The 27,428-nt window shown below is 42.4% G+C and overlaps 2 protein-coding genes across 5 annotated transcripts in view; one reads left to right on the top strand and one right to left on the bottom strand.

The window, feature by feature from the left end:
- Positions 1-13,098: 13,098 nt before the first annotated feature.
- On the bottom strand, positions 13,099-15,907 carry LOC109896040 (claudin-4). Its single transcript, XM_020490238.2, has one exon. The coding sequence runs from the start codon at positions 14,611-14,613 to the stop codon at positions 13,960-13,962; it is 654 nt and encodes a 217-aa protein (XP_020345827.1). The 5' UTR covers positions 14,614-15,907; the 3' UTR covers positions 13,099-13,959.
- Positions 15,908-16,415: 508 nt separating this feature from the next.
- Positions 16,416-27,428, top strand: part of zgc:63587 (septin-2) — a 75,223-nt gene continuing 64,210 nt past the window's right edge. For 2 of the 4 annotated variants that reach the window (XM_031829891.1, XM_020490239.2), the window contains exons 1-4: positions 19,207-19,262; positions 26,431-26,482; positions 27,041-27,140; positions 27,336-27,422. In XM_031829891.1, coding sequence (XP_031685751.1) covers positions 19,222-19,262; positions 26,431-26,482; positions 27,041-27,140; positions 27,336-27,422 — 280 coding nt within the window. In that variant the 5' untranslated portion in view covers positions 19,207-19,221. Of the gene's footprint in view, positions 16,544-19,206; positions 19,263-26,430; positions 26,483-27,040; positions 27,141-27,335; positions 27,423-27,428 lie in introns of those variants that run through there. The other 2 variants (XM_031829892.1, XM_020490240.2) reach the window with 2 other exon arrangements.

Here is a 27,428-nt window from a genome sequence, read left to right as displayed (position 1 = left end):
CTGGTCTGGTGACATCTTATGATGTATAGTTCTAACGTTTACTATTTCATATCCTCTAAACACACCCCACTAGTTACTGGGTGGGTCCCGTTTATTTTTGAGTGATGTTATTACCTAAAGTGAGCTGATTGAGCCAAATTATTGTTTACTTTACTTGGAGTTTAGGAGAATGTCTCTAGATTGTAAAGAATTAGAATTTGGCCACTGGGATTTTGAACTTTGCAGCCATAACATCCCTAGTCTGGCTACACTATTCTACTGTTCCTTTACATTGTGAACTTCTTATCAAGGAATGTTCTGGCATCTGATAACGTCCTGTCTGCCTTTTCACCAAAAGGCAGCATGGTTGTGCCCCATCCCCCAATATCACCCTCACATAGCCTCGCCCCTAGTACCTATACCCCAACCATACAGAGGTCACATCTTTCAGATGCCAGTGAAACGTGGAGAAATTGTGAATTCCAGTCTATTATGGTGTCTGTCCCCCCCCTGCTGGCATTTCTCTCAACCAAACCACTTCACCCCTCAAACCCCATCCTATTCTTCGGTCCCCTCTTTCACCTTTCCAACCCCCAGTGGTGGGGGGCCACTGGCCTTTCTGCTGCTCTGCCCCAGAGGAATGCAACACTACCCCCCTGGTCATGTCACAACTACACGAACACACTCGCATGTGGCAGGGGAGGGGTAGCGTGTGGGACAGAGGGTATTTGAGGGCCTCACAGTCACACATGTTGCCTTTACTCCTTGGGGTTAAGCTACTTTGTTCACAGAAGGAGCCCAGTGACTATTTTACCCAAGAGCACTGTGTGAGAGTGTGTGTCACTGTCAATACAAGTATATCTCTTTATTTGTACAGGACTGGATATTTGTTAATTAGTTAGAAAGATTTAGAGATTTGAAAGTTCTAGGGAAAACATTATCCAACTTTCTTAATTTTACATAATGATTAACAACTGCAACATCCTTCCAAACAAATCCACTTTCAGAGTGTAGGAAATTAGTTGTGATCTCTTCTACAGGTTACTCTAATAAAAAAATGTGGTCAATAAACTGTTACAGTGGCTGTGAAGCATTCAGGCACATACATACAGCATGTCTCAATGACTTCTTGCACAGTAACCCTCTTTCTATCTAAAGCCTTTTCACTTGTTTTCTTCCTCTACCTAACAATCCAGGATTCCTGATAGGATTAGCCAGACTGGACGACCGGGAACAAAAGCCCACAGCTGACTCCCACTGTCGACGGCTGTCTCACAGAGACGCTATGCTGAGGAGGGTGAGTGGGCTACACACACATACATTGCCCTCCCCCAGTCATGCATTCACTGTGCCATCATCAGTAGCTCCCCAAAACAGCTGGGGTCTAAAGATGCCCCTCCCACTGTGACCTTTAACCTAAGTGACTGCCAACCTCTGTGACCTCTCACAGTTGTAGGGTCAGCCCATAGAATTGGAATATTAGGATCTCTATGGGTCAACCTCTGAAGCTGGCATTACAGTGTTCTTTCTAAAAGCACTCTTGAAAAATATTTGAGTAGAAATGTTCATGTGCAGTTTTCTTATTTTTTAAATTGGTAGTTTAGCAATGAACCTGACTACAGTGTATACATGTATTCTTTCCTTTCTTAAAATATAGATACCATCGAACTACAGACCACATTGTGAACAAAGGACCCGGCGCTGCTTTCTGAACGTCTAACCATATACACACCGTCATGGATGTGTGACTATACCGAATGTGAAGACACTCATACACGCAGCATGGAGAGGCCAGTGTCTCAGATGAGTGGGCAGCCTCATTCACAGCCAGACCTGGGGCAAATTAAAGCTTTTCATGAGAAGGGACTCGCGCTGCACTTCCTTTAAACCTCAGAGAGGGAAGGGCATTTTTTTTTACACTACCCTAGTTTCCCTGGACACCAGAGAGACATAGGGTGTCCAGCCCTGAGAGGTCTGAATCATGCTGTTTGTGCTACTTAGTACAAAGATAAACTTTGAGAATGATAGAATATGCTCACACACTCAAGAATTAGCTAAACACTCATTTCATCCTAAACAACTAGTTTGTTGTTTATTTTTCCAAAGCTGTTCTGTCGTTTGCAGAGCAAATCCACAGCAGTGCCTGGAATAGCAACACTGAATTTCCTGCAAGATGCAATTAATGTCAAAACAATGCTCTCCTCAGGATCCTGTGTGTGTGTGGTGTAAATATGTGGGCCAGCAGGCACAGCTGATACTAAAACCAACCTCCATTAATTACAAAGACCTTGGGTTGACTAGACTGGGTAGATAGAGTACCTCTGGCATGGCATACACCCACACGTTAGGGGCAGCTTTTCTTAGGACATTAACTGTTAATTCCTGGGTTATAATTTGGTTTATTTGGTTGATCAATACAATCCCCCCTTTTAGCTGAAAAGTTAAGACAGACATACAAGCAGAGAGAGACTGACAGTGTTTTCAGTGAGCCATGATACCCGTGATAAATAAGAAATGTCTCTTCATCTGTCTTTTGACATTCCACAACCTGCAGGCCCTCTCCTTCATCTCATGTTCATTTCCTTCATCTCAGCCTAGTGCTTTCATGCCTTCTTTTTGGCCCGGTCTGTGTGTGTGCATGGCATGTTGTTGATTTGATGTCAAGTCTGGAACATGTTTTGGATTTTTTACACACCTTGTGGTTTCTTGGATATGTTATCCGTTCTGTTCCATGTTTGAGTAATTGAGGGGTTTGTTGTATTTGTGTTGTGGGCGGCCTGACGTTATATTGGTGCACTATACAGTAGGCAAAATGGTTTTTAGAATCTGTTAATCTATTCTGGATGATTGGTGGGGTGTAAAATGGGATAGAACATTCGGAAAGTTTTCAGACCCCTTCACTTTTTCCCCATTTTGTTACGTTACAGCCTTATTCTAAAATGGCTTTAAAATATATATACAGTACCAGTCAAAAGTTTGGACACCTACTCATTCAAGGGTTATACTTTATTTTTTTACTATTTTCTACATTGTAGAATAATAGTGAAGACATTAACACTATGAAATAACACATGGATTCATGTAGTAACCAAAAAAATGCCAAGAGTGTGCAAAGCTGTCATCAAGGCAAAGGGTGGCTACTTAAAAGAATATCAAATATAAAATACACTGCTCAAAAAATAAAGGGAACACTAAAATAACACATCCTAGATCTGAATGAATGAAAAATTCTTATTTAATACTTTTTTCTTTACATAGTTGAATGTGCTGACAACAAAATCACACAAAAAATATCAATGAAAATCAAATGTATCAACCCATGGAGGTCTGGATTTGGAGTCACACTCCAAATTAAAGTGGAAAACCACACTACAGGCTGATCCAACTTTGATGTAATGTCCTTAAAACAAGTCAAAATGAGGCTCAGTAGTGTGTGTGGCCTCCACGTGCCTGTATGACCTCCCTACAACACCTGGGCATGCTCCTGATGAGGTGGCGGATGGTCTCCTGAGGGATCTCCTCCCAGACCTGGACTAAAGCATCCGCCAACTCCTGGACAGTCTGTGGTGCAACGTGGCGTCGGTGGATGGAGTGAGACATGATGTCCCAGATGTGCTCAGTTGGATTCAGGTCTGGGGAATGGGCGGGCCAGTCCATAGCATCAATGCCTTCCTCTTGCAGGAACTGCTGACACACTCCAGCCACATGAGGTCTAGCATTGTCTTGCATTAGGAGGAACAAGGGGTCTGAGGATCTCATCTCAGTACCTAATGGCAGTCAGGCTACCTCTGGCGAGCACATGGAGGGCTGTGCGGCCCCCAAAATAAATGCTGACCCACCGCCAAACCGGTCATGCTGGAGGATGTTGCAGGCAGCAGAACGTTCTCCACGGCGTCTCCAGACTCTGTCACGTCTGTCACATGTGCTCAGTGTGAACCTGCTTTCATCTGTGAAGAGCACAGGGCGCCAGTGGCGAATTTGCCAATCTTGGTGTTCTCTGGCAAATGCCAAACGTCCTGCACGGTTTTGGGCTGTAAGCACAACCCCCACCTGTGGAAGTCGGGCCCTCATACCACCCTCATGGAGTCTGTTTCTGACCTTTTGAGGCATGCTGGAGGTCATTTTGCAGGGCTCTGGCAGTGCTCCTCCTGCTCCTCCTTGCACAAAGACGGAGGTAGCAGTCCTGCTGCTGGGTTGTTGCCCTCCTACGGCCTCCTCCACGTCTCCTGATGTACTGGCCTGTCTCCTGGTAGCGCCTCCATGCTCTGGACACTACGCTGACAGACACAGCAAACATTCTTGCCACAACTCGCATTGATGTGCCATCCTGGATGAGCTGCACTACCCGAGCCACTTGTGTGGGTTGTAGACTCCGTCTCATGCTACCACTAGAGTGAAAGCCCAGCCAGCATTCAAAAGTGACCAAAATATCAGCCAGGAAGCATAGGAACTGAGAAGTGGTCTGTGGTTATCACCTGCAGAACCTCTCCTTTATTGGGGGTGTCTTGCTAATTGTCTATAATTTCCACCTGTTGTCTATTCCATTTGCACAACAGCATGTGAAATGTATTGTCAATCAGTGTTGCTTCCTAAGTGGACAGTTTGATTTCACAGAAGTGTGATTGACTTGGAGTTACATTGTGTTCCCTTTATTTTTTTGAGCAGTGTATATTTTGATTTGTTTAACACTTTTTTGGTTACTACATGGACCAAGAAGTGTTATTTCATAGTGTTGATGTATTCAATGTTATTCTACAATGTAGAAAATAGTAAAAATAAAGAAAGACCCTGGAATGAGTAGGTGTGAGATGGCGAAAACCTTCCAGAAGGACAACTACCTTTGTAGCACTCCACCAATCAGGCCTTTATGAGAGAGTTGCCAGACGGAAACACTCCTCAGTAAAAGGCACATGACAGCCCGCTTTGATTTTGTCAAAAGGCACCTAAAGGACTCTCAGACCATGAGAAACAACATTCTCTGGTCTGATGAAACCAAGATTGAACTCTAGCCTGAATGCCAAGCATCACATCTGAAGGAAACCTGGCACCATACCTATGGTGAAGCATGGTGGTGGCAGCATCATGCTGTGGGGATGTTTTGCAGGGACTGGGAGACTAGTCAGGATTGAGGGAAAGATGAACTGAGCAAAGTACAGTGAGATCCTTGATGAAAAACTGCTCCAGAGCGCTCAGGACCTCAGACTGGGGCTAAGGTTCACCTTCCAACAGGACAACGACCCTAAGCACACAGCAAAGACAACCCAGGAGTGGCTTCGGGACAAATAGCTGTGCAGCGATGCACCCCATCCAACCTGACAGAGCTTGAGAGGATCTGCAGAGAAGAATGGGAGAGTCTCCCCAAATACAAGTGTGCCAATTTTGTAGCGCCATACCCATGAAGACTTGAGGCCATAATCGCTGACACATTTGCTTCAATAAATTATTAAGTAAGAGGTTTTTTTGCAAACATTTAATAAGAACTGTTTTTGCTTTGTCATTGTGGGGTATTGTGTGTAGATTGATGAGGGAAAACATTTAATCAATTTTAGAATAAGGATATAACGTAACAATGTGGAAAAAGTGAAGAGGTCAGAATACTTTCCGAATGCACTGTATTTGATAACCTCCTCACTGGAAATGTAATTCTAGTTTAAAGGAACAACATGTTCCTCCATCTTGATGACAAAAGCAGGAATGTCTTGGGTGGGATGTCAGCGGGAGTAGCCTCTGGTTTTGCTGACCAATTCCAAAAACAACTCCAACACAAACACTACTGCTTTAGGACGGTGTGGTGCAGGGAAGATGAGATTAATGATTTGGCATGAGCGACTTTGTGTGCACGCGCGCACATCTGTGTTTGTGCTTGAGGGCTAGCCAGTGGTGTGAGACAACAACCAAGGAGCATTTCACGTGTGATGGAGCAGTGTTTAACCCCCCTCTTCTCCCACACCCCACTTGTTCCTTCCTGTTCCGCTGTCCACTGGACAGGAAGTCTGTGCTACTGAGCTGTGACAAAGCTCTGAGTCATTCCACTGGCTTCAGCCTCAGGGGTCCACCACTGTCTAGCCATGCTGAATTATGAGACTTTCTTAAGTAACCTATAGGTTTTTACCACTTCTAACAAATATCTTATGTACTTGCTCATCACTTAAGAAAAAAAAATACAATTTGTCCTTGCCCTTGCCTGGAAATTCGTCACTCGTTCAACCCGCGATGATTGTTTCAGCCACCGGTAGCTTGTGGGTGCTTTATATGCGCTACAGTCAATTATGATTGCATGTCTACTTAAATTATCTATATAATTATTAATATACGCCTACTGTATGACAGCTAGCAAATTAATTAGCTAAAGAATGTTAGCCTGCCTAGCTGGAACTTCTGAAGTAGGAACATGTTTTATTTCTACAATTTCCAAAAGCTAACCAAACAAAAACATAAAACCAAACAAAAACATAATTACTTTTACGAGACGTGTTTGTGCCATCGTGTGCATTAGTAGCACAATTTCTTTTTTGTAACCTCTTTTTCTCCTTTGTCCCATCGCTGCAACTTCCGTACGGACTCGGGAAAGGCGAAGGTCAAGAGCCATACGTCCTCCGCAACACAACACAACCTAACCGCACTGCTTCTTGACACAACGCCCGCTTAACCCAGAAGCCAGCCGCACCATTGTGTCGGAGGAAACATCGTACACCTGGTGACCGCGTCAGGGTGCATTGCACCCGGTCCGCCACAGGAGTCGCGAGTGTACAATGGGACAAGAACATCCCTGCTGGCCAAACCCTCCCCTAACCCGGACGACGCTGGGCCAATTGTGCACCGGCTGGCTGCGACAGAGCTGGCTGCGACAGTGCCTTAGACCGCTGTGCCACTCACGAGGCCTGAGTAGCACAATTTCTAACCTTTTTTACTTACACTTGTATGTTGACTTATCCATATTGACATTGAGGTTTTACATTTCGGCAGACTATTCTTAGCGGATGTACAATCATCGCGAATTGAATTATGGGGCCGAAGTAAACATAATTGTACACTCGCAAACTCGAACAAAAACGAGGGCTGAAGGGCTTAAGTTGCAAACTTCCCTTGTTACAGTTGAAGTCTGAAGTTTACATGCACTTAAGTTGGAGTCATTAAAAATCGTTTTTCAACCACTCCACATATTTCTTGTTAATAAACTATAGTCGGTTAGGACATCTACTTTGTGCATGACACAGATAATTTTTCCAACAATTGTTTACAGACAGATTATTTCACTTATAAATTCACTGTATCACAATTCCAGTGGGTCAGAAATTTACATACACTAAGTTGACTGCCTTTAAACAGCTTGGAAAATTCCAGAAAATGACATTGTGGCTTTAGAAGCTTCTGATAGGCTAATTAACATCATTTGAGCCAATTGGAGGTGTACCTGTGGATGTATTTGAAGGCCTACCTTCAAACTCAGTGCCTCTTTGCTTGACATCATGGGAAAATCTAAAGAAATCAGCCAAGGACTCAGAAAAAAAAAAAATTGTAGACCTCCACAAGTCTGGTTCATCCTTGGGATGTGGCAGCATCATGTTGTGGGGGTGCTTTGCTGCAGGAGGAACTGCAAGGAAAGAAAATTATGTGTATATATTGAAGCAACATCTCAAGACATCAGTCAGGAAGTTAAAGCTTGGTTGCAAATGGCTCTTCCAAATGGATAATGGCCCCAAGCATACTCTGCATACAACAGAGTCAAGGTATAGGAGTGGCCATCACAAAGCCCTGACCTCAATCCTATAGAAAATATGTGGCCAGAACTGAAAAAGCGTGTGTGAGCAAGGAGGCCTACAAACCTGACTCAGTTACACCAGCTCTGTCAGGAGGAGTGGGCCAAATTCACCCAATTTATTGTGGGAAGCTTGTGGAAGGCTACCGAAACGTTTGACCCAAGTTAAAGGCAATGCTACCAAATACTAAAGTGTATGTAAACTTCTGACCCACTGGGAATGTGATGAAAGAAATAAAAGCTGAAATAAATCACTATCTCTACTATTATTCTGACATTTCACATTCTTAAAATAAAGTGGAGATCCTAACGGACCTAAAACAAGGAATGTTAACTAGGATTAAATGTCAGGAATTGTGAAAAGCTGAGTTTAAATGTATTTGGCTAAGGTGTATGTAAACACTCGACTTCAACTGTATGCTCCTACCAGAATCCTGTTATAGGGTGTAGAAGCTTGATATGAAACCAAGTACAGTATTTGTTTATTCAGAATGTCAGTGCTCTTTCTCCCCCCCCCCTTTTTCCCCTTTTTCTGCACCTGCCTGCCTGCCTGTCTGTCCCTGCCTGTCTTTGTTTCACTGCAGGGCCACAACTTTGGTTTTAGAATTGGGGGGGGACATATATAATTTTTTTAAATCCAATTGAATAAAACCTCAGCCTCCCAGACAGCTCGGAGGCGTCCGCATGGTCGTACATTCCAATGATAAAACTGGGGGGGACAAAAATGCAATTTACGAATGTCTGTTGCATTATGGGGATAAAAATGTAGATTGCATGAACTTTACAAAAATCGTGATCAAAGGTCTGCAGTCGACTGCAAGTTTCTGCAGTTGCTCTTCACTATCTTCATCCTGCAGCCATAGGTATGAGAGTCTTTAAGTGCCTTTTGGCAACTTTCAAGCAGGCTGTCATGTGCCTTTTAAGGAGTGGCATCCATCTGGCCCCTCTACAATAAAGGCCTGATTGGGGGAGTGCTGCAGGGATGGTTGTCCTTCTGGAAGGTTCTCCCATCTCCACAGAGGAACTCTGGAGCTCTGTCAGAGTGACCATCGGGTTCTTGGTCACCTCCCTGACCAAGGCCCTTGTCCGCCGATTGCTCAGTTTGGCCGGATGGCCAGCTCTAGGAAGAGTCTTGGTGGTTCCAAACTTCTTCCATTTAAAAATGATGGAGCCACTGTGTTCTTGGGGACCTTCAATGTTGCAGAAATCTGTGCCTTGACACAATCCTGTCTCGGAGCTCAAAGGACAATTCCTTTGACCTCCTGGCCTGGTTTTTGCTCTGACATGCACTGTCAACTGTGGGACCTTATATAGATAAGTGTGTGCCTTTCCAAATCATGTCCAATCAATTGAATCTACCACAGGTGGACTCCAATCCCGTTTTAGAAACTTCTCAAGGATGATCAATGGAGACAGGATGCACCTGAGCTCAATTTCGAGTCTCATTGCAAAGTTTCTGAATACTAATGTAAATAAGGTATGTCTGTTTTTTATTAATTCGCACAAAAATCTACATCATCTTCGTCATTAGGTATTGCGTGTAGATTGCTGAGGATTTTATAAATCCATTTTAAAATATGTAAGTGTAACGTAACGAAATATGGAAAAGTCAAGGGGTCTGAATACTAGCAGGCTACAGTGGAAATGTACAAATTAATGAACGTGATATTTGAGTCTCTCTCTCACCAATTGATTGTACAATGTAGTTTACACATATATTTAAGTTTGTGGGTGTGTGATATGGGGGTTGGAGACATGTTTATTTCGACATAAATAATAAAAAAATAAATAAACAATGACAACACTTCCATGTTGCACTGAGACTTGCTGTTGGAAAACCACATCAGTGTCTGACTTTCGGCTCTCGCAGATGCACCTCCCGACTTCACTTCTCGACTTTCATATGTACAGCCGGTTGCTTTCGTCTTACCAGTCAAACAAGCCCAATTGCCAACCACTGCACTGGGTTGATGTAACCCTTAAATACAGATCTTGGATCAGTTTACCCTCTCCAATTTCTAACCTTAACCATTAGGGCGATAATTCGAAACTGATCAGGGGAATTTTCAACTCCCGCGCCCACTCCCTCCTTTTCGTGTCTCAATCTCTCCCAGTTAGGTAAAATTTACCGGTCACCACTGTGTTCCCAATGATTCTACTGAGATTAATATTGGCATATTGTATCACATTGGGCACATGTTGTCTTTATGATAAGAATGAATAGTGTTTTTGATTGAGTAGGATATTAGTAGTGCAATATGAGTAATTCAATCAAGTTTCATATTTCTTATCTGTAAGTTTTTATTGTCAATATTTTGGATTGTTTTTTTTCTTTAACAAATGATGGCTCAAACACAGAATGAACCACTGAGATCTTACATTCAGTGGTGTAGTGGATGGTTTATGCCATATGTCCACTTATTTTTTTTGTGGACATTGCATATACTCACTTCCTAATCCCCACTGATACGTTTCAAAGTAGTGTAGTGGAGGTACACACTGTATCAATTAATAGTGCAGATGGACCAGATCAGAATGTTTAGTTTAAAATGTACACATGCTGGAAGGCCTACGCATGAATGTTCCAAAATTCAATTTGCGGGAAAATACCGTTCACATGTGAGGGGTTTCATGGACAGATATTGAAATATCCGTTAGAATTTTAGAAAGAGGGGTAATTTAAAGATACAACAACTATCATAGGTTGATAATATGACTAGGATAATGCCCTTGGATGCTAGACAATGAAATAAAGTTGAAAGAAAACCAATACAACAAGGCATGAGGAACTCTATAAAAAAGAATTGCCTCCACCTTTCTATGGTGGGATTTTGGCTATAGGCTACTTTGAAGCAAGGAAAGTTGAATAAAGGTTCAATAAAAATACATTTTAAAAAGCAAGGAAAGACATCCATAATATGAAGTAAAACACCCTGGTTTCAAACAATTAAGGAAAAGGGAAAATATAGTGATGCTAATGATAGGCCTAACCTTCTTCTGATAGATGGAAAGGCTTTCGCAAAAACGTTCTATTTTACATGTTAACTAGTTACAAAGTAGCCTACAAGTCAAAAGTATTATTTGCACCATTGTAGACGATGGCATGTCGACGTTGGTCTTGAATAGAAACACTTAATCCGGTCTAACGGTTGTCTCGCGCCGAATTGAGCATGTGCAGGCCATCAAATCAAAGGGACTCCATATAAAATAGTTTTTGACGAAAATGAAAACGTGTCAGTTTGTCAATTTCAATTTTTTTGAGTAATAATAGATTCAACTACTTAAGACATTGTCTCGAATCTAGGTTTGGCTATTAGATTTCGTGAAAATTAACAAATAAAGAATAATGTTTCACTTCTCTCATTGACTTCTCAAACCCTAAACCCAGACCTGGTCTGTTTGGTTTGTTTCGCAAGCTTTCCCGGAAGTCTTGAAATCTAAAACCGGTGAAATTCTGACTCAGTTGACAGCCTCATTTATGTTTCAATTAGCCTACTTGCACAGTACAGCTTGGGCTGGGCTAACTGTGAAATACCAAAAGGCGATTGATCATTTTAGGTTATTCAGAGCGTAGTCTATGTCACTGTTTATCATATACTTTTTCACACAGGGCACCTGTTCTTTTCCCCGGGGGGCAGTTAGGAAAGAAATAAGTAAAATGATTGTATACCCAATTCTCCTGGCACCTCTACACCACTGCTTACGCAATGACACATAGTTATTGTTGCTGTGGTCATTGCTGAATTACTGTCTTTTCGTAAACCCATTCTCACTGTCCTTAGCCTATGCAGATGTTCCGGTTTTCAGGGGAAATGGAAAAAGAGCCTGTGACGCGACTTCTGCTTTTGGACATTAACAAGGCGACACTCCATCTTAACTTCTCCACATGTACCGGATTGGTTGAACAGTGCAGAAGAGAACCTCCCCCAACAGTTTTTTTTCTTCTCGTCAAGACCAGCATATAGGGGGTCTAGTTGCAGGCGTTTCTTTTATGACTGCTACGTTAGGTTACAGGCGGGGAGTCTGTGTCTGGCTGGGTGTGGGTCTTTGGAATGTCCCCAGGCCGGGCCTTTATGAGGCTCATCCATACCACCACATTATAGACCCTGTCGCTAGGCAACAGCAGGTCCTAAACCGTTACCATGGCAAGGGCCCATTGAGTGACGTTGCTGGTCCTGTTTGCCTCTTTTCTCTCTGGAATGGGGGTCATTTTAGAGGTGCACCCCCAACTCTACACCCCAGACAGTCCCAAAATAACAGCCCAGCCCATTCCCGACAGACCATACTGCTTCTTTGTGCAGAAACACCAGATACCAGATCAGAGTCTGAATGCCTATAGAGGGGGTTATGGGAGTGATGCGATGCCTAGGTTGTCCTCAAGCGAAAAGTTACAGTGAAAGTTTGGGAAGGTCATCTGCAAGTGCACACTAAGATGTTTATTCACAATGGAGTTCTATCAAGTGGTTCTTGGCCACTTTTGGCTAAAATGTCAATTGCATAGCCTACATGCAGTTGTTGGACATCATTTCTCTCTACTAATAATGTCGTTGTCTTTTTTTAACCAAAATATAATCAGCCCAACTCATATCTACCTCGATTCAGTTGAGCTGGTGAATGACCTTTACATGTTCTAGTTATAAGTGGGCATATGACCCACTAAGACTCTTATGTGGCCAGCTAAACTATAAGTAAGCTTTGAAAATCCAGCCAAAGCTTTGAACACGGGGCATTCATAATCAGCTCTGAGAATACCAATAGCTTACATGCCAGATGTTTTTGTTAATTAAGTTAAACCTGCATTTTAGAATTTGCATAATGTAGGCCTAGTATTTTAAAACAATAATTACAGGAAATAATTTTATTTGAACTCAAAGATGCCGAAAGTTGGGAATATATTTTAAGAGAAAATGTCAGAACTTTTTTTCATCTAACAAAAACAGTTGTTTTGCAACCATAAAATCAGCCAATTTTACAACCCACAATCACAATCACACAGACAGGCCTACAAAATCAAACCCCACCATTGGCGGGAAAGTGCGATAGTGGTGGAAAGACATCCGAATTTGCACGCCTTTTAAACAGCGCGGTGGATTGAGAAAGAGCTGTCTGAAAGGGGGATGGGTCGGGGAGTATTGTGTGTTTAACAGCAGAGCCCCACTCATGCTGAATGGGTATTGTCATCTAGATTTCTATAGTTCACCAAAATACTTTCTCCTGCTGGGGAACTCAACGCATCACGCAGGCGTCAGGCCCAGACATAAATAATATTGAAGATTTGCAAACTACATGTTCTGATGCCCTATTTATTATATTAATTAAACTACATTTCGATTTGTTTAAATAAAACACGGTAGAACAAATACGTTTAAGACGATATCAGTTTAATCTCAGTTTAACATTGGAAAGAATATTGCATGAAATATATAATGGATCTTTACATCAAACATCAACAAAACCAGTTAGTAAAACAGCAGTGTATTCATACAAATCCATGACAAGAAACACATCCAGCACAGCTTCTACATACAGATATAAAACTCACATTTGCAAACTTTTAAAAGTTTCATCTGGACATCCTATATTTGGCATCTAAATCTATGGTCCTAATTTTTGTCAAATAGATTATATTCCACTATTATAGACACATATAAGGACGCCTGAGTTGTGTTTCCTTAAAAATAGGCCTAGCCTACATGTATTTTTTTTAGCTCGTCCCACAGTGCCGTGAAGCAAAAATCCACTGTCCAAAAACCTTTTAGGTGGTTTGGAGTGCTATCACTCCGAAATCACAGTAACTGAAGCCTACACTGAAGTAAAACAAAACAGTGGATATATTCAGTCGTATAATCTTCATAATGGTAAACATTTCAAAATGCAAGGGATTATGAGCGATCATAGAAAATATAGACTAGGACATTTAAAAATACAGGTACCTAAAACAAAGACGCTCATTTTTGTCATTGGCTATCACTTTATATCCAGACGTATATGCATAGTCTCCAAAAAGTTTATTTTCTGCTGTTTGCAAAAATGATGAACGAATATGTTATCCAATATTGTGTTTAGTTTATAGTCAGTGTAACAAAATGATGCTTTAATTGATTTCAAAGTTCAGAGTAAACTGCAGGTGCAAAAAATACGTTTAAAAAAATAGTTTTTCAAAAGATCACAGCACATTTACGCACAGCATAGCTACCCCATCCCGAGGGTGGGAAGCAGGGCTACACGTAATTCCTTTTGTCATAGTCTCCGGTCCCGTTCGGTGTGGCCCGTTTGGTCGGGGAATATTTGGCCGAATAGCCCGAATTCCCGCCAGAAGGACAAGAGCAGCAGAGTAGCGCGCCCCCGATCAGCAGGAGCGCCGTGGCCGCCCAACCGATGTAGAGCGCGGCCCCGATCTCCCTCTTTTTGGACGCGGGCACCTGTGGGTTGTAGAAGTCAGAGATGATGTTGTTGGCCATCCAGCAGAGAGGAACTAACACAAACAACCCACTGGTGATGTAGATGACCCCTCCGGCGTTTACCACCCGGGTTTTGACGTTCTCGGCGCTAATGCAGTTGGTGCACTGCGCCCCGGCGATCACCACCATCAGCCCCAGCACGCCAAACACACACGAGATGACGGTGAGGGCTCGCGCCGCCTGCAGGTCGTGGCCGAGCGCAAGGACCGAGTCGTGCACCTTGCACTGCATCTGGCCGGTGCTCTGCACCACACAAGACATCCAGAGCCCATCCCAGATGGTCTGAGCCACCACAATGTTGGCCTCGATGAACGCCGTTACCTTCCACATGGGCAGCCCGCACACCACCATCACCAGGAGCGAGCCAATGACGCACAGCCCCAGCCCAAGGATCTCCAGTCCAGCGGACACCATCTTCGCTATTTTTTAATGGATATTTGTTATAATTTGTGTCCTCCTCTGTGCGTGAACAACGCGTCTTTATGTGGATGCTGCGCTTTGGAATATCTGAGCTTCAGACAGATTCAGACAACGTCGATTTGTTTGAGACTCCTTACATCACTCTTGCTACAAATAGTCTACAACAGGCTGTCGTTTTAGTCAGTATGTTACTGACTGTAAAAACAACTGGACTCCTAGAGCGGCTTGACCAATTCTATGTTTTGAGTGGGGTGGGGGTGGTTTTGAGTGGGGTGGGGGTGACTCCACAAGTGCTAAAGCCAGAGGAAAAACTTTCACCCAATCAGAAGTCACCGCATCCTCTCAGCACCAATGAGGAGGCAGGGATGTTGGATGAGAATGAACAAAGCCAAGAGACCGCATTTTGTGCGTGCGTGCGTGTGAGAACAGTTAGTCGGTTGAATATAGGGTTGGCAACAAACGCAGAGGACTTGTAAGACCCTAGGCTGTAATAAAACATATTCTAACCAAGTTGCTCATTACTGGAATAGCCTTCACAATAACTAAATTATATGACTTTGAAGCAAACATAATTGCTGGGCTCTTATTTCCAATTTAGTCGAATTTAAGAACATACAATTAATTGGTTATACCCATAGCCAGACCCATGGGCTACTGTATATGACTCAGGTTCTAGACATACCTGCATCATTTAGTATGACATTCGATGTTATTGATTTTTTTTTTTTTAATATTGGAACATTGTAATAATAGCCTAATAAAAAACAAAAACACCACATAGCCTATGTAAGGGCCCTAGACATAGCAGTTAGGATTGCCTACGCTGTTTCCAGGCTACAGACTGGACTCACTGGACCGTAAGCAGGTGTAATGTTAGTTGCATTACAAATGTAGCCTATGTAATGGCCCCAACCAGAGCAATTAGAATTGCCTAATGCTGTGACAGTATGTTGATTGCAGGCTAAAACTGGACTCACTGGACCATAAGCAGGTGTAATGTTAGTTACATTACAAATGTTGTTTTTGCTTCTGGTGGGTTCAGGGCATAATTAAGCATATACACATTTTCATTTACGTCATTTAGCAGACGCTATTATCCAGAGCGATTTACATGAGCAATGAGGGTTAAGTATTTTTCACCAAATGTATGTAAACTTGGTTTAAACTCAGTTGCCTGTATTCTATCTCTAAATGTTGTCTATCACTAGCAGCACCATACCACCAAGTAACATTCGGAGTAGTTTATGTGTAAATGTAGCCTACTTGGCCAATAAAGGTGATTCTGATTCGAAACAGCGACCTTCAGATTATTGGCCCAACGCCCCTAACCGCTAGACTAGCTGCCGCCTGTTTCAAATCTAGACTAAGTCTATATGTTAGAACATTTCTTGAAATATATTTAATTGGGAAAAAATGTTTAAAACGATGCAGGCTCTCCTTGACTGTTTTGTTTTCCAAGTTTGCATCGACTTCAATTTAAAGTTTTAATTTAGGATACTTTCCGTAGGCTACATTAGCATAGACAATGATTGTTACAATGTTACTGTTGACAAGCGTAGAATCACAGTGCTACTTCCTACACAATAATGTTTGCGAAATAATGTATCCTCCCACGAACTCCCATATAATAACGTGTAACAACCAAAGCGTGACATCATCAAGAACGATATGCGCCTCGTATAGAAACTGAGAAGTATGGCTGCCATCTTGGATCTTGAATTACCTTTGCATATTGTGATTCCACCCTGGTTTGAGCCGAAATGAACCCAGTTGCACTGCCTCCCACCCGTGAAAAAAGACAAACGGGCGTCATGGGATGAGGGCGGGACATTGGAGCTGTTTCCGGAGTCCCTTCCCTGGCCTGGGATAGAAAGAAGAGGGGGGAAATACTTCTGTTTATTTACATTTCATAAGTTACACACAGGTAAGGTCTCAAACGGTCGTATATGAATGCTTGTCTACCAAATGAGTGAGAGAAAGAGAGAAAAGGGATGAGCTTTTAGCGAGATCAGATAGTTGAAACTTGGCAACATGACACCACTCACTCACTGGAATAGCAACCTTTTCATGCTAAAGTTTGACATAAAACAAAGAGTTTCATAGTGCTTCGGAAGTTGAATTGATAGGCCTGTTTCCTATTTACAATAAGGTACACTGTTTCCATGTAAAGTATATGCAATTATGCCTAACATATTTGCCGTAAATTCTTCATAGAGTGTCGTGTTTGGAATATGTCAATCTTTCCCAAACTGGGTGTGGACGTCAACTAGTAGACAACAAAAGGCCAAAACATTTCCGCTACATTAAACATCCTAATTTATAATTCAAAGAAGTAACTTTTTGTTGTTGTTGAAAAATACAAAATCTTTATAAAAAAATCATGAATCACACATTTCACTTGTGACAATATTGACTTTGACACTGCAGTATGTATGTATGTATGTATGTATGTATGTATGTATGAATGAGGGGTAACTATCCCCAGAGGTAAGGTCCAATTGTTCACACAAAAAAGCTAAGTTTGGTAAAAATGTGGCAAACAAACTATGAAGGAAAATAAGTACAGTTTACACTTTTTTAGCTCTTTAATGAAAAGAGGAGCAACAATTGCTCAGCTGCGAAGTGGTAAGCCTCACAAGCTCATGGAGCAGGACTGCTGAAGCGCGTAGTGTGTAAAAATTGCCTGTCCTCGGTTGCAACACTCACTACTGACTTCCAAACTGCCTCTGGAAGCAACGTCAGCACAATAACTGTTCGTTGGGAGCATCATGAAATGGGTTTCCATGGCCGAGCAGCCGCACGCACACAAGCCTAAGCTCAAAATGCGCAATGCCAAGCGTCGGCTTCTAGTAGTGTAAAGCTTGCCACAATTGGACTGTAGAGCAGTGGAAACACATTCTCTGGAATGATGAATCAGTCTTCACTACATGGGAGTCAGATGGACAAATCTGGATTTGGCGGATGCCAGGAGAACGCTACCTGCCCCAATGCATAGTGCCAATTGTAAAGTTTGGTGAAGGAGGAATAATAGCCTGGGGTTAGCCCTTTAGTTCCAGTGAAGGGACATCTTAATGCTACAGCATACAAAGACATTCTAGATGATTCTGTGCTTCCAACTTTGTGGCAACAGTTTGGGGAAGGCCCTTCCCTGTTTCAACATGACAATGCCCCTGTGCACAAAGCGAGGTCCATACAGAAATGGTTTGTCGAGATCGGTGTGAAGGAACTTCACTGTCCTGCACAGGGCCTTGACCTCAACCCTATGGAACATGTTTCGGATGAATTGGAACACCGACTGCAAGCCAGGCCTAATTGCCCAACATCAGTGCCAACCTCACTAATGCTCTTGTGACTGAATGGAAGTAAGTCCCCGCAGCAATGTTTCAACATCTAGTGGAAAGCCTTCCCAGAAGAGTGGTGGATGTTATAGCAGCAAAATGGGGACCAACTCCATATTAATTCCCATGATTTTGGAATTAGATGCTTGCCGAGTAGGTGTCCACATACTTTTGATAATGTGGTGTATGTATGTAGGCTACTGTATGGATGTAGTCTGTGACCAAAACATGTGTTGTTGTACTGAGTTCATTTCAATTCCTAGAACCTGACATAACCGTTAAACATCAGATTTATCATTGACCTCTGACAGTTTAGCACGTCCTGATAAAATACATTTTATGTTTAGACAACTCCACAATAACAGTAGGAAACAATAAGTATTCTCATTGTGTGTGTCTCTGAGCTAAGAGATGGCGGAGGGCCACTATTGAACAGCTATCATCCATCTTGGCTCATATCTTTTGGCTCAGGGAGTCTATGAACATTTCATTTCCCTCTGTTTGAGTGGATGGAGATTATAAAAGGGAAGCCTTTATTGTGAATGTTTAGGTCGTGATAGGAGACCCTTTATATTGAACTCAAAGATGCTGGTAGTTTAGGTAGAGGTTGCCCATGAGCACAGATCTTGGATCAGCGTACTCTCTAAATTCTGACCTCATCCATTATCGGGGGAAACATAAAACTGGTGTTTTATCAGTGTCAAGTGGCAAGTTCCTCTTACTCCTGAAAAATGCAGACTGCCTCCCAAATAGCACCATATTCCCTCTTGTAGTGCACTACTTTTGACCAGGGCTCATAGGTCCCAAATGACACCATGATACCCATCGGCCATTTGATTAACCTCAGTGTGAGCCGTCTCTTTCTCTAGTCTTATCTCATAAGGACAGAGCTGAGAGGGAGCCCTCTGACACCACTCATCAAGGAGGGACGTTTCCTTTTGTTTTGTAGTGTGGTGTGAACGGAAAAACAACATGAATCAGACTGACATGTCCAAGTGGAGATCCAGAGTGGTGCTCTCAGTAATTGTACTGTACAGGATATGTTGTAATCCTCAATACTGGCAAATGGACAGTGGCATGGAAGAGGATTTGTGTCCACCCATAGAACAGTCTAGTTCTAACCTCGTAGAAGGATGTCATGAAGATATGCTATGTTTTCTTTCTGTTTTCTTTCAGTCTTTCTAAGGATCTTTGGTGCTTTGGTAATGGACACAGATGCTAAACTTAACTACCCATACATTATGGAAGTTGGGTCAGTACTGAGATGTTTATCCATTGTAGGAGTGGTGTAGTAAGAATTTCATGGTAAGGCCTACACTTGTTGTATTCGGCGCATGTGACAAAGTTTGATTTTAGTTTTATGATTTCACAACATAAATAGAAAAATGTGACATTCTATTTATATTGCTCTGCCATTTAACCCTGTGATCCCATGTTGGTCATACAGTAGCTAGGCCTTTGTGCATAGTGAAACAATGTTATGATAACATTTTTGCTTTGCCATCAAACCCTTCTTTTGCTTGACTATTTCCGCTTCTGTCCGCATCATAATAAAAGGGCCATCCTGTGCTCTGTACTCTGTCTGTGTTATGAACAGCCCTGCTGGTTTCCGCTGGCTTGAAAGGCTTTCTCATTCCGCCCATTGTTGTGGTTATTCTTTTCATTGCTTGTAGAGAGCTCCTGAAACAGAGTATAACAGCTTTACTATTGTTGCCCACATCACCTCGTGACCCCCAAAGGACCACTTATTACAGTCAAGCCTCAAACCCCCTACTGTGTATGTGTGTACATGTGAGTCTGCCAACTTTCTTTTTATGAGGCTACGTTCAGTTTATTAGTTCGCTGCCCAGTCATAGAATAGCTCAAATCAGAGTGGACATTTCAGGAAGAGGTTCTTAACCAAGAGACCAAATTAAGCAAAAATTAAATTCAAAATAATAACTCATTTATATAGATTTTCATACGTCTCAATAATTACGTCTGGCTTAAATTTGTTGTTTTAAGTTACTGTGTGACTAAGAGGTAAGGTGTATAGATTCACTGCCACCACAGCCCCTCCAGCTAATAAATCAAGTGTAAACCTCACATGCCAGGATTTTGGCTTAACTAAGGTGGCATTTTTCCTTCTTTGCCAAACTTTTTAATCTCCCTCAGGTCTCCCTTAAATGGGTATTATTAAGTGAGTATTATTGCCGCCTGCCTCCTGCCTGTATCTCCCGTAGTGTTGCCTTTGTGTTAATACCACAGCGATAATGGAACAGCTTAATTAATCTACTGCTGGTTCCCACAGAGACAGTCCAGGAATAACACGTGTGTGTGTGTGTGTGTGTGTGTGTGTGTGTGAGAGTCAGTGGACGTGTTTAACTATACTTGTGGGGACCAGATTTGGTCCAAAAGAAATTGACCAACTGGGGACATTTTGTTAGTCCCCACATGCTATTTCTAGGGGGGTTAGGAGCTAGGGTAAGGGTTAGGTTAGGGAAAATAGGATTTTGAAAGGGACTGTCCCCACAAAGTTAGTTGTACAGGACTGTGTGTGTGTAGGGCAAACTCATTTGGTTGCGGGTAAAACATTAAAAAAAAAAATACAGACATAAGAAACATATTGTACTGATTTTGCATATTCAATAAAATCATTGTAACTTGTATGGTATGAAGGCCACAGAACTTAGCCGTAGATAATAGATTAATTATAATAATGCTGTGAAATAAATGTAGGCTATCCCTCGGATGCAGGCCGTCTCACCCCATGCTGCCCGCTATGTCCTGCTAAGATCCATATCGCAAGCTGTTGACTTGTGGGCCCCGTCCGTCAGGCATGCCACTGACTGACCCTAACCACCTCTGTGCTTCGAGCCCTGATAGTGTGTGTGATTGTGGGCCAGTGGGGCCGCGGGTGGGCTCTTGTTCCGTCTCTTACCCAGGCGGAGGGGTGATCCGTATGAAAGGCCTCAGGAACCTGGGTGATAAACAGCCATTGTTCTCCTGAGAGCTTGATGAAACCGAGAGGGATATCTGGCCATGCCGCCTGCTGCAGACATATGAGGTCCTGCCACCATACACAATAGATTAGTGTTGTTGTACTCCCGTCTCGAGGCCACATTGAGTGTCTCTGTTTCGGATACATTTGTACTTGGTCTTGACAGTGAGCACTCATCATTTCTTCACCAGACCAGCGGAGTAAAAAACTCTTATCACCTTCCATTCAATCAGCGGATAAAACAACTGCCGGGTCAAATATATACACTCCTTTCTTGAAACGTTATCTTAACAGCCTTTATCTATTATATACATGTTTGCGCAGTGGTGAACCTATAGGCCTTCAGTTTGTGATTCTGAAAGGACAGCAACTGTGATATCAGCGCACTCATGTAGGAGAATGCACTTTTTGTAAAACACAAAGAGCCATTGGTGTAGTGGAGGGTATACCCAGGTATAAATTGTTTTCAGTGGGCATTGTGTATACTCACTTCTTAATCCCTTCTGTTGTGTATCAAAGTAGTGTAGTGGAGGTATACAACTTATCAATCATGTAGTACAATAGAGAGATCATGCACAAAGTAGCCTACACAATCGCAAAGCATGTGAAATATATTCACATTCGCGCCGCACAGATGTCTTAGTTCAGCGGAATATCATCTGCAAGCAGCAAGAGTGTGCAGCTCACAGAAGAATAACATCGGTAGCTAGTAGGGTAGGAAAGACATATCTACCAGTAAATGCTAAGTAAGGCAACAATGGGTATGCAAATCAGGTATTTAAAAAGTTTAGTCCCAAGTGTTGGCTAGTAGACCATTTGATGTGCAGTTGTCATCATGCGCTGTTTGCATCAGGGGCATAGACATGGATGGGCCTGGGCCTGACAAGCCCACCCAATCAGGTTTGATATGGTTTAAGCGTTGTTGTGGACTTAGACCATCACGATTTTGAGAGTGAAAATCTGAAATATCTATAGGAAAACACAGGATTTTTCACACAGGGTGCCTTTCCTTTGCTGGATGGGGAGTTTGGGAACTTTTTGGCAAAATTATAGTATACCCACATCTCCAGGTACCACTTCTCCACTGCATAGGGCTGATGGAAAGACAGCAGTCATACACAGTATGATGTTAAAGGATAAGCAGTCCATAAACTCTGACATAAGCCAGTAGGTCCCAATCATAAGAATACAAAAACAAGCATTAACCAATCGAAATGTACAACTATTACTTCCCATTGCAAAATGGTCAGAGTGAGGTGTTTTCTAATTTGTCTGGAAGTTGCAAGCTAGCCAACTTTTGCCAGTTAGCTTGGGTGCTTCGATGGGACAAGCATGCATTGGCAGGCAAGCTGCAGAAGGATGAGGCGGCTACCATTGCCCATCGTTTATCAGTGCAATTTTGACAGCCAACTAGCTGAAAAAGTTTGAGAGCATTTGTCTAATGTTCCTTCGTTAGATTTTAGCTCATCTTGCTCTGGCTAGCATTAGTTGTTGATCTTGTTGATGTGCATAACTGAGGGAGAGAGCGCCTACCTTTTCATGGTTGGATAAATAGGACTAAGATTCCCAAATGTAAGAGGACTCCCGTGGTGTTTACAGAAATACAGCCAGGTGTATTGTTTTGAATTTTGGCAAATAAATGTGTTCTAATGATCTAAAGTTGTGCTGTTGCAAACACACAGTAAGGTTAAAAGTGAATGCTGGCAGGCCCATGTGGCAAATGTCTTGTTTGTATAAAGGCCTATTGTAGCTCTGACTGGATATATATATAGATATAGTGGGGAGAACAAGTATTTGATAACCTGCAAAATCGGCAGTGTTTCATACTTACAAAGCATGTAGAGGTCTGTAATTTTTATCATAGGTACACTTCAACTGTGAGAGACGAATCTAAAACAAAAATCCAGAAAAATCACATTATGATTTTTAAGTAATTAATTTGCATTTTATTGCATGACATAAGCATTTGATACATCAGAAAAGCAGAACTTAATATTTGGTACAGAAACCTTTGTTTGCAATTACAGAGATCATACATTTCCTGTAGTTCTTGACCAGGTTTGCACACACTGCAGCAGGGATTTTGGCCTACTCCTCCATACAGACCTTCTCCAGATCCTTCAGGTTTCGGGGCTGTCGCTGGGCAATACGGACTTTAAGCTCCCTCCAAAGATTTTCTATTGGGTTCAGGTCTGGAGACTGGCTAGGCCACTCCAGGACCTCGAGATGCTTCTTACGGAGCCACTCCTTAGTTGCCCTGGCTGTGTGTTTCGTGTCGTTGTCATGCTGTAAGACCCAGCCACGACCCATCGTCAATGCTCTTACTGAGGGAAGGAGTTTGTTGGCCAAGATCTCGCAATACATGGCCCCATCCATCCTCCCCTCAATACGGTGCAGTCGTCCTGTCCCCTTTGCAGAAAAGCATCCCCAAAGAATGATGTTTCCACCTTCATGCTTCACGGTTGGGATGGTGTTCTTCGGGTTGTACTCATCCTTCTTCCTCCAAACACAGCGAGTGGAGTTTAGACCAAAAAGCTCTATTTTTGTCTCAGACCACATTACCTTCTCCCATTCATCCTCTGGATCATCCAGATGGTCATTGGTAAACTTCAGACGGGCCTGGACATGCGCTGGCTTGGGCAGGGGGTCCTTGCGTGCTCCAGGATTTTAATCCATGACGGCGTAGTGTTTTACTAATGGTTTTCTTTGAGACTATGGTCCCAGCTCTCTTCAGGTCATTGACCAGGTCCTGCCGTGTAGTTCTGGGCTGATCCCTCACCTTCCTCGTGATTATTGATGCCCCACGAGGTGAGATCTTGCATGGAGCCCCAGACCAAGGGTGATTGACCGTCAACTTGACCTTCTTCCATTTTCTAATAATTGCGCCAACAGTTGTTGCCTTCTCACCAAGCTTCTTGCCTATTGTCCTGTAGCCCATCCCAGCCTTATGCAGGTCTACAATTTTATCCCAGATGTCCTTACACAGCTCTCTGGACTTGGCATTTGTGGAGAGGTTGGAGTCTGTTTGATTGAGTGTGTGGACAGGTGTCTTTTATACAGGTAACGAGTTTAAACAGGTGCAGTTAATACCAGTAATGAGTGGAGAACAGGAGGGCTCCTTAAAGAGAAACTAACAGGTCTGTGAGAGCCGGAATTCTTACTGGTTGGTAGGTGATCAAATACTTCTGTCATGCAATAAAATGCAAATTAATTACTTAAAAATCATACAATGTGATTTTCTGGATTTTTGTTTTAGATTTAGTCTCTCACAGTTGAAGTGTACCTATGATAAAAATGACAGACCTCTACATGCTTTGTAAGTAGGAAACACTGCAGATTTTGCAGGTTATCAAACACTTGTTCTCCCCACTGTATGTATATATATATATAAGTGTCAGGTTCTTCCTGGGGGTGTATATGAACAGATTGTAATACGATTTCATTTAGCTAAAATGCTGTCAGTTCCACTTCAAATGCAACGATGTTTCAAATGCAACAATGTTTTATTTTCAAAGAGGTGGCTAACAGCAAGCACAGTGCAATATTAAACACAGTTCCACTCACCAGATGATAATCATTTAAAAATGAACTTCTTGTTGAAAGTTATTATTGAAAAGGGAGAAGCTAACAAATTGACAATAACGTAAGCACCAGCTGTCAGAGCAGCTCACAGATCACTGCACCTGTACATAGCCCATCCAATCTACCTCATCCCCATACTGTATTTATTTATTTATCTTGCTCCTTTGCACCCCAGTATCTCAACTTGCACATGCATCTTCTGCACATCCTACCATTCCAGTGTTTAATTGCTATATTGTAATTAATTTGCCACCATAGCCTATTTATTGCCTTAACTCTCTTATCCTACCTCATTTGCACATGCTATATATAGATTTTTCTACTGTATTATTCATTGTATGTTTGTTTATTCCATGTGTAACTCTGTGTTGTAGTATGTATCGAACTGCTTTGCTTTATCTTGGCCAGGTCGCAGTTGCAAATGAGAACTTGTTCTCAACTAGCCTACCTGGTTAAATAAATGTGAATAAATTAAAACATCCTCTTAGATAACACCTGCTGCAGCCGCTGCAAACTAGCCGACAAGAAAAGCTAGCTAGCTAGACCGTGGGAAAACTACTGCTCGTTATTGCACAGTGACCTGTTGGCCTTCAAGAAGGCAGACGTTTCCATAAGTTTTTGTAAAAACAGTCCCACCCATTAAGCCAATGTGATTGGTTCATTCCACTGTCACTCAAATTCTGCCCTAATACAGTTGAATGGCAGATGCCTTTCTGATGGCCTATCCAATGGCTAACTTAGCAAGCTAGAATTATTTCTCCAGAGACCAGCAAAGAAAGATCCTGATTGGATATATTTTTTTCTCTTCAGTGTTAACCCTTTCCTTTCTAACAAACTGAAGCAATTAAATCAGAACATAATTGAAAAGAGTAATATAATTATTCTTATTATTTTTATTATTTGATAAATTCCTAGCCCTTCTCTGAAGGCATAGAAGGCCCATTGTTCCCCACTGTGTTTGGGTTAGTAATACATTTTAGTGTCTTTATTTCCCTCAGCATGCATTTTTTCACTATTTGAATGTCTAAAGAATCCGTATGTTCTAAAATATGAATGCAGAAATACATGGTCTTGAATTGGACTCACATTTTTATGGTCTCGGTCTTGCTCCGTGCTTGGTCTTGAATTGGTCTCACTTTAGGTGGTCTCGAACACAAAACTGCAATAGATAAGTCTTCATCACTCTTTAATGGATTCAAGACCATATTAAAGTGTCATATGGCACACACTCCTCAAAAATATTTGTTACATTTCTTTTCTTGTGTTTTTCAAATAAAGTTACATAACAGGGTCCAGTAGTCTGGCTGTGCTTGCCATCTCTCCCCTTTTGCTTTATCACACACAACCTGTCAGTCAGTGTGTTATGATCAAATGGAGGGATGTTTTTACACAGCGCAGGGCACAGGTTGGTGGCAATTATGTGATAATTTATCATTCAGGATCATTTGTCTTTCATCCGAGTAGTGCCATAGAGTAAAGCAGTGGGGGCCTAACTAAACATACCTGGTTCTTAGTGGAGGTCTGGGAACCAACTTGTTGTCCGCCCTGTTTCTGCTCTATCAGTTGACTGTGATACAGTTAATGGGGATTTCCATGAGGGACTAGATGTGAGCTTAGTGGCCTAGTGTGGATGCTGTCATTATTCAGAATGTCGGTGAGAGTGGCTACTACATGTTAAAGGTAGTACTGTAGTAAGAGTTGAGTGTAGGCCTGGTGGTAAGTGATTTATACAGTTGTTGTCTCAAGCAGAGATGGCGAGAGAGCCTGGGTGCCAGTCTGCTTCCGCTTAAACAACGCTACATTGTTACCTTGCCAACAACAAAAACAAGTTTACTAAAGCATAAGCAGACTTGCACCCAGGCTAATGTTAGTGTTGAGTGACTTATATGATATTTATGTTTCTGGTTGCAGGTTCAGGCGACCAGCAGCAGTGACCATGTCTCAGTCTGCAGAGAAAGGGAAGGTGAGTGTACTCTTACTTCTGTAGTATGCACACGCCCTAACCCAGGCACTCAGAGAGGACATCCTGTATAAACACAGCTGTTTCATCGGCAGCTTTATTGCTTTTGGGATTATCTCCTCCATTTAATCTGAATTTACACCAGCCATCTCTCACACACATCTACTAAAGGCTGGAGATTAAGAATGTCAGGGAGGAGAGCAATATATTGTCTCACGCTTCATAAAAAACAAGTGTAAACTAACAGTGAAATGCTTACTTATGGGACTTTCCCAACAATGCAGAGAGAAAAATAATTATAACACAAGGAATAAATACACAATGTGTAATGATAACTTGGCTATATACACATAGGTACTAGTACCGAGTTGATGTGCAGGGGTACAAGGTAATTGAGGTAGATTTGTACATACAGGTAGGGATAAAGTGAATAGGCATCAGGATGGACAATAAACATTATCCGCACAGAGAGAGAGAGGGGAAGAGAAACAATTCAAGACCCTTCCAATGCAAATCCTAGTGAGTTATAGTGCATTACCATTATAACCATGTGTTTGTCAGTTCCCCGAGGCGGCAGGATATGTGGGTTTTGCCAACCTGCCCAACCAGGTGCACAGGAAGTCAGTGAAGAAGGGATTTGAGTTCACCCTCATGGTCGTTGGTGAGTATGGCCTATTCACCAACATTGTCAATTCAAGAGAAACTCACCTACACAATAGTTATTTTGTGCCAGAATGCTGTTGTGTAGTTGAGGACTGTTTCCCAAATGGCTCCCTATTCCCTATATAGTGCACTACTTTTGACCAGAGCCCTGTATAGATCTTAGAATGATCACGCCCGGTCCCTATTTCTGCAGGAGAGTCTGGTTTGGGCAAGTCTACGCTGATCAACAGCCTGTTTTTGACAGACCTCTACCCAGAGCGATACATCCCTGGGGCCGCAGGTACAC

This window comes from Oncorhynchus kisutch, linkage group LG8 (genome assembly GCF_002021735.2).
Source record: "Oncorhynchus kisutch isolate 150728-3 linkage group LG8, Okis_V2, whole genome shotgun sequence".
Classification (NCBI taxonomy): domain Eukaryota; kingdom Metazoa; phylum Chordata; class Actinopteri; order Salmoniformes; family Salmonidae; genus Oncorhynchus; species Oncorhynchus kisutch.
This window is presented reverse-complemented; position numbering and strand designations above follow the sequence as displayed.

Bases quoted from the DNA above. Each gene is read 5' to 3' on its own strand.
- LOC109896040 (XM_020490238.2), bottom strand. From the start codon at position 14,613: ATGGTGTCCGCTGGACTGGAGATCCTTGGGCTGGGGCTGTGCGTCATT.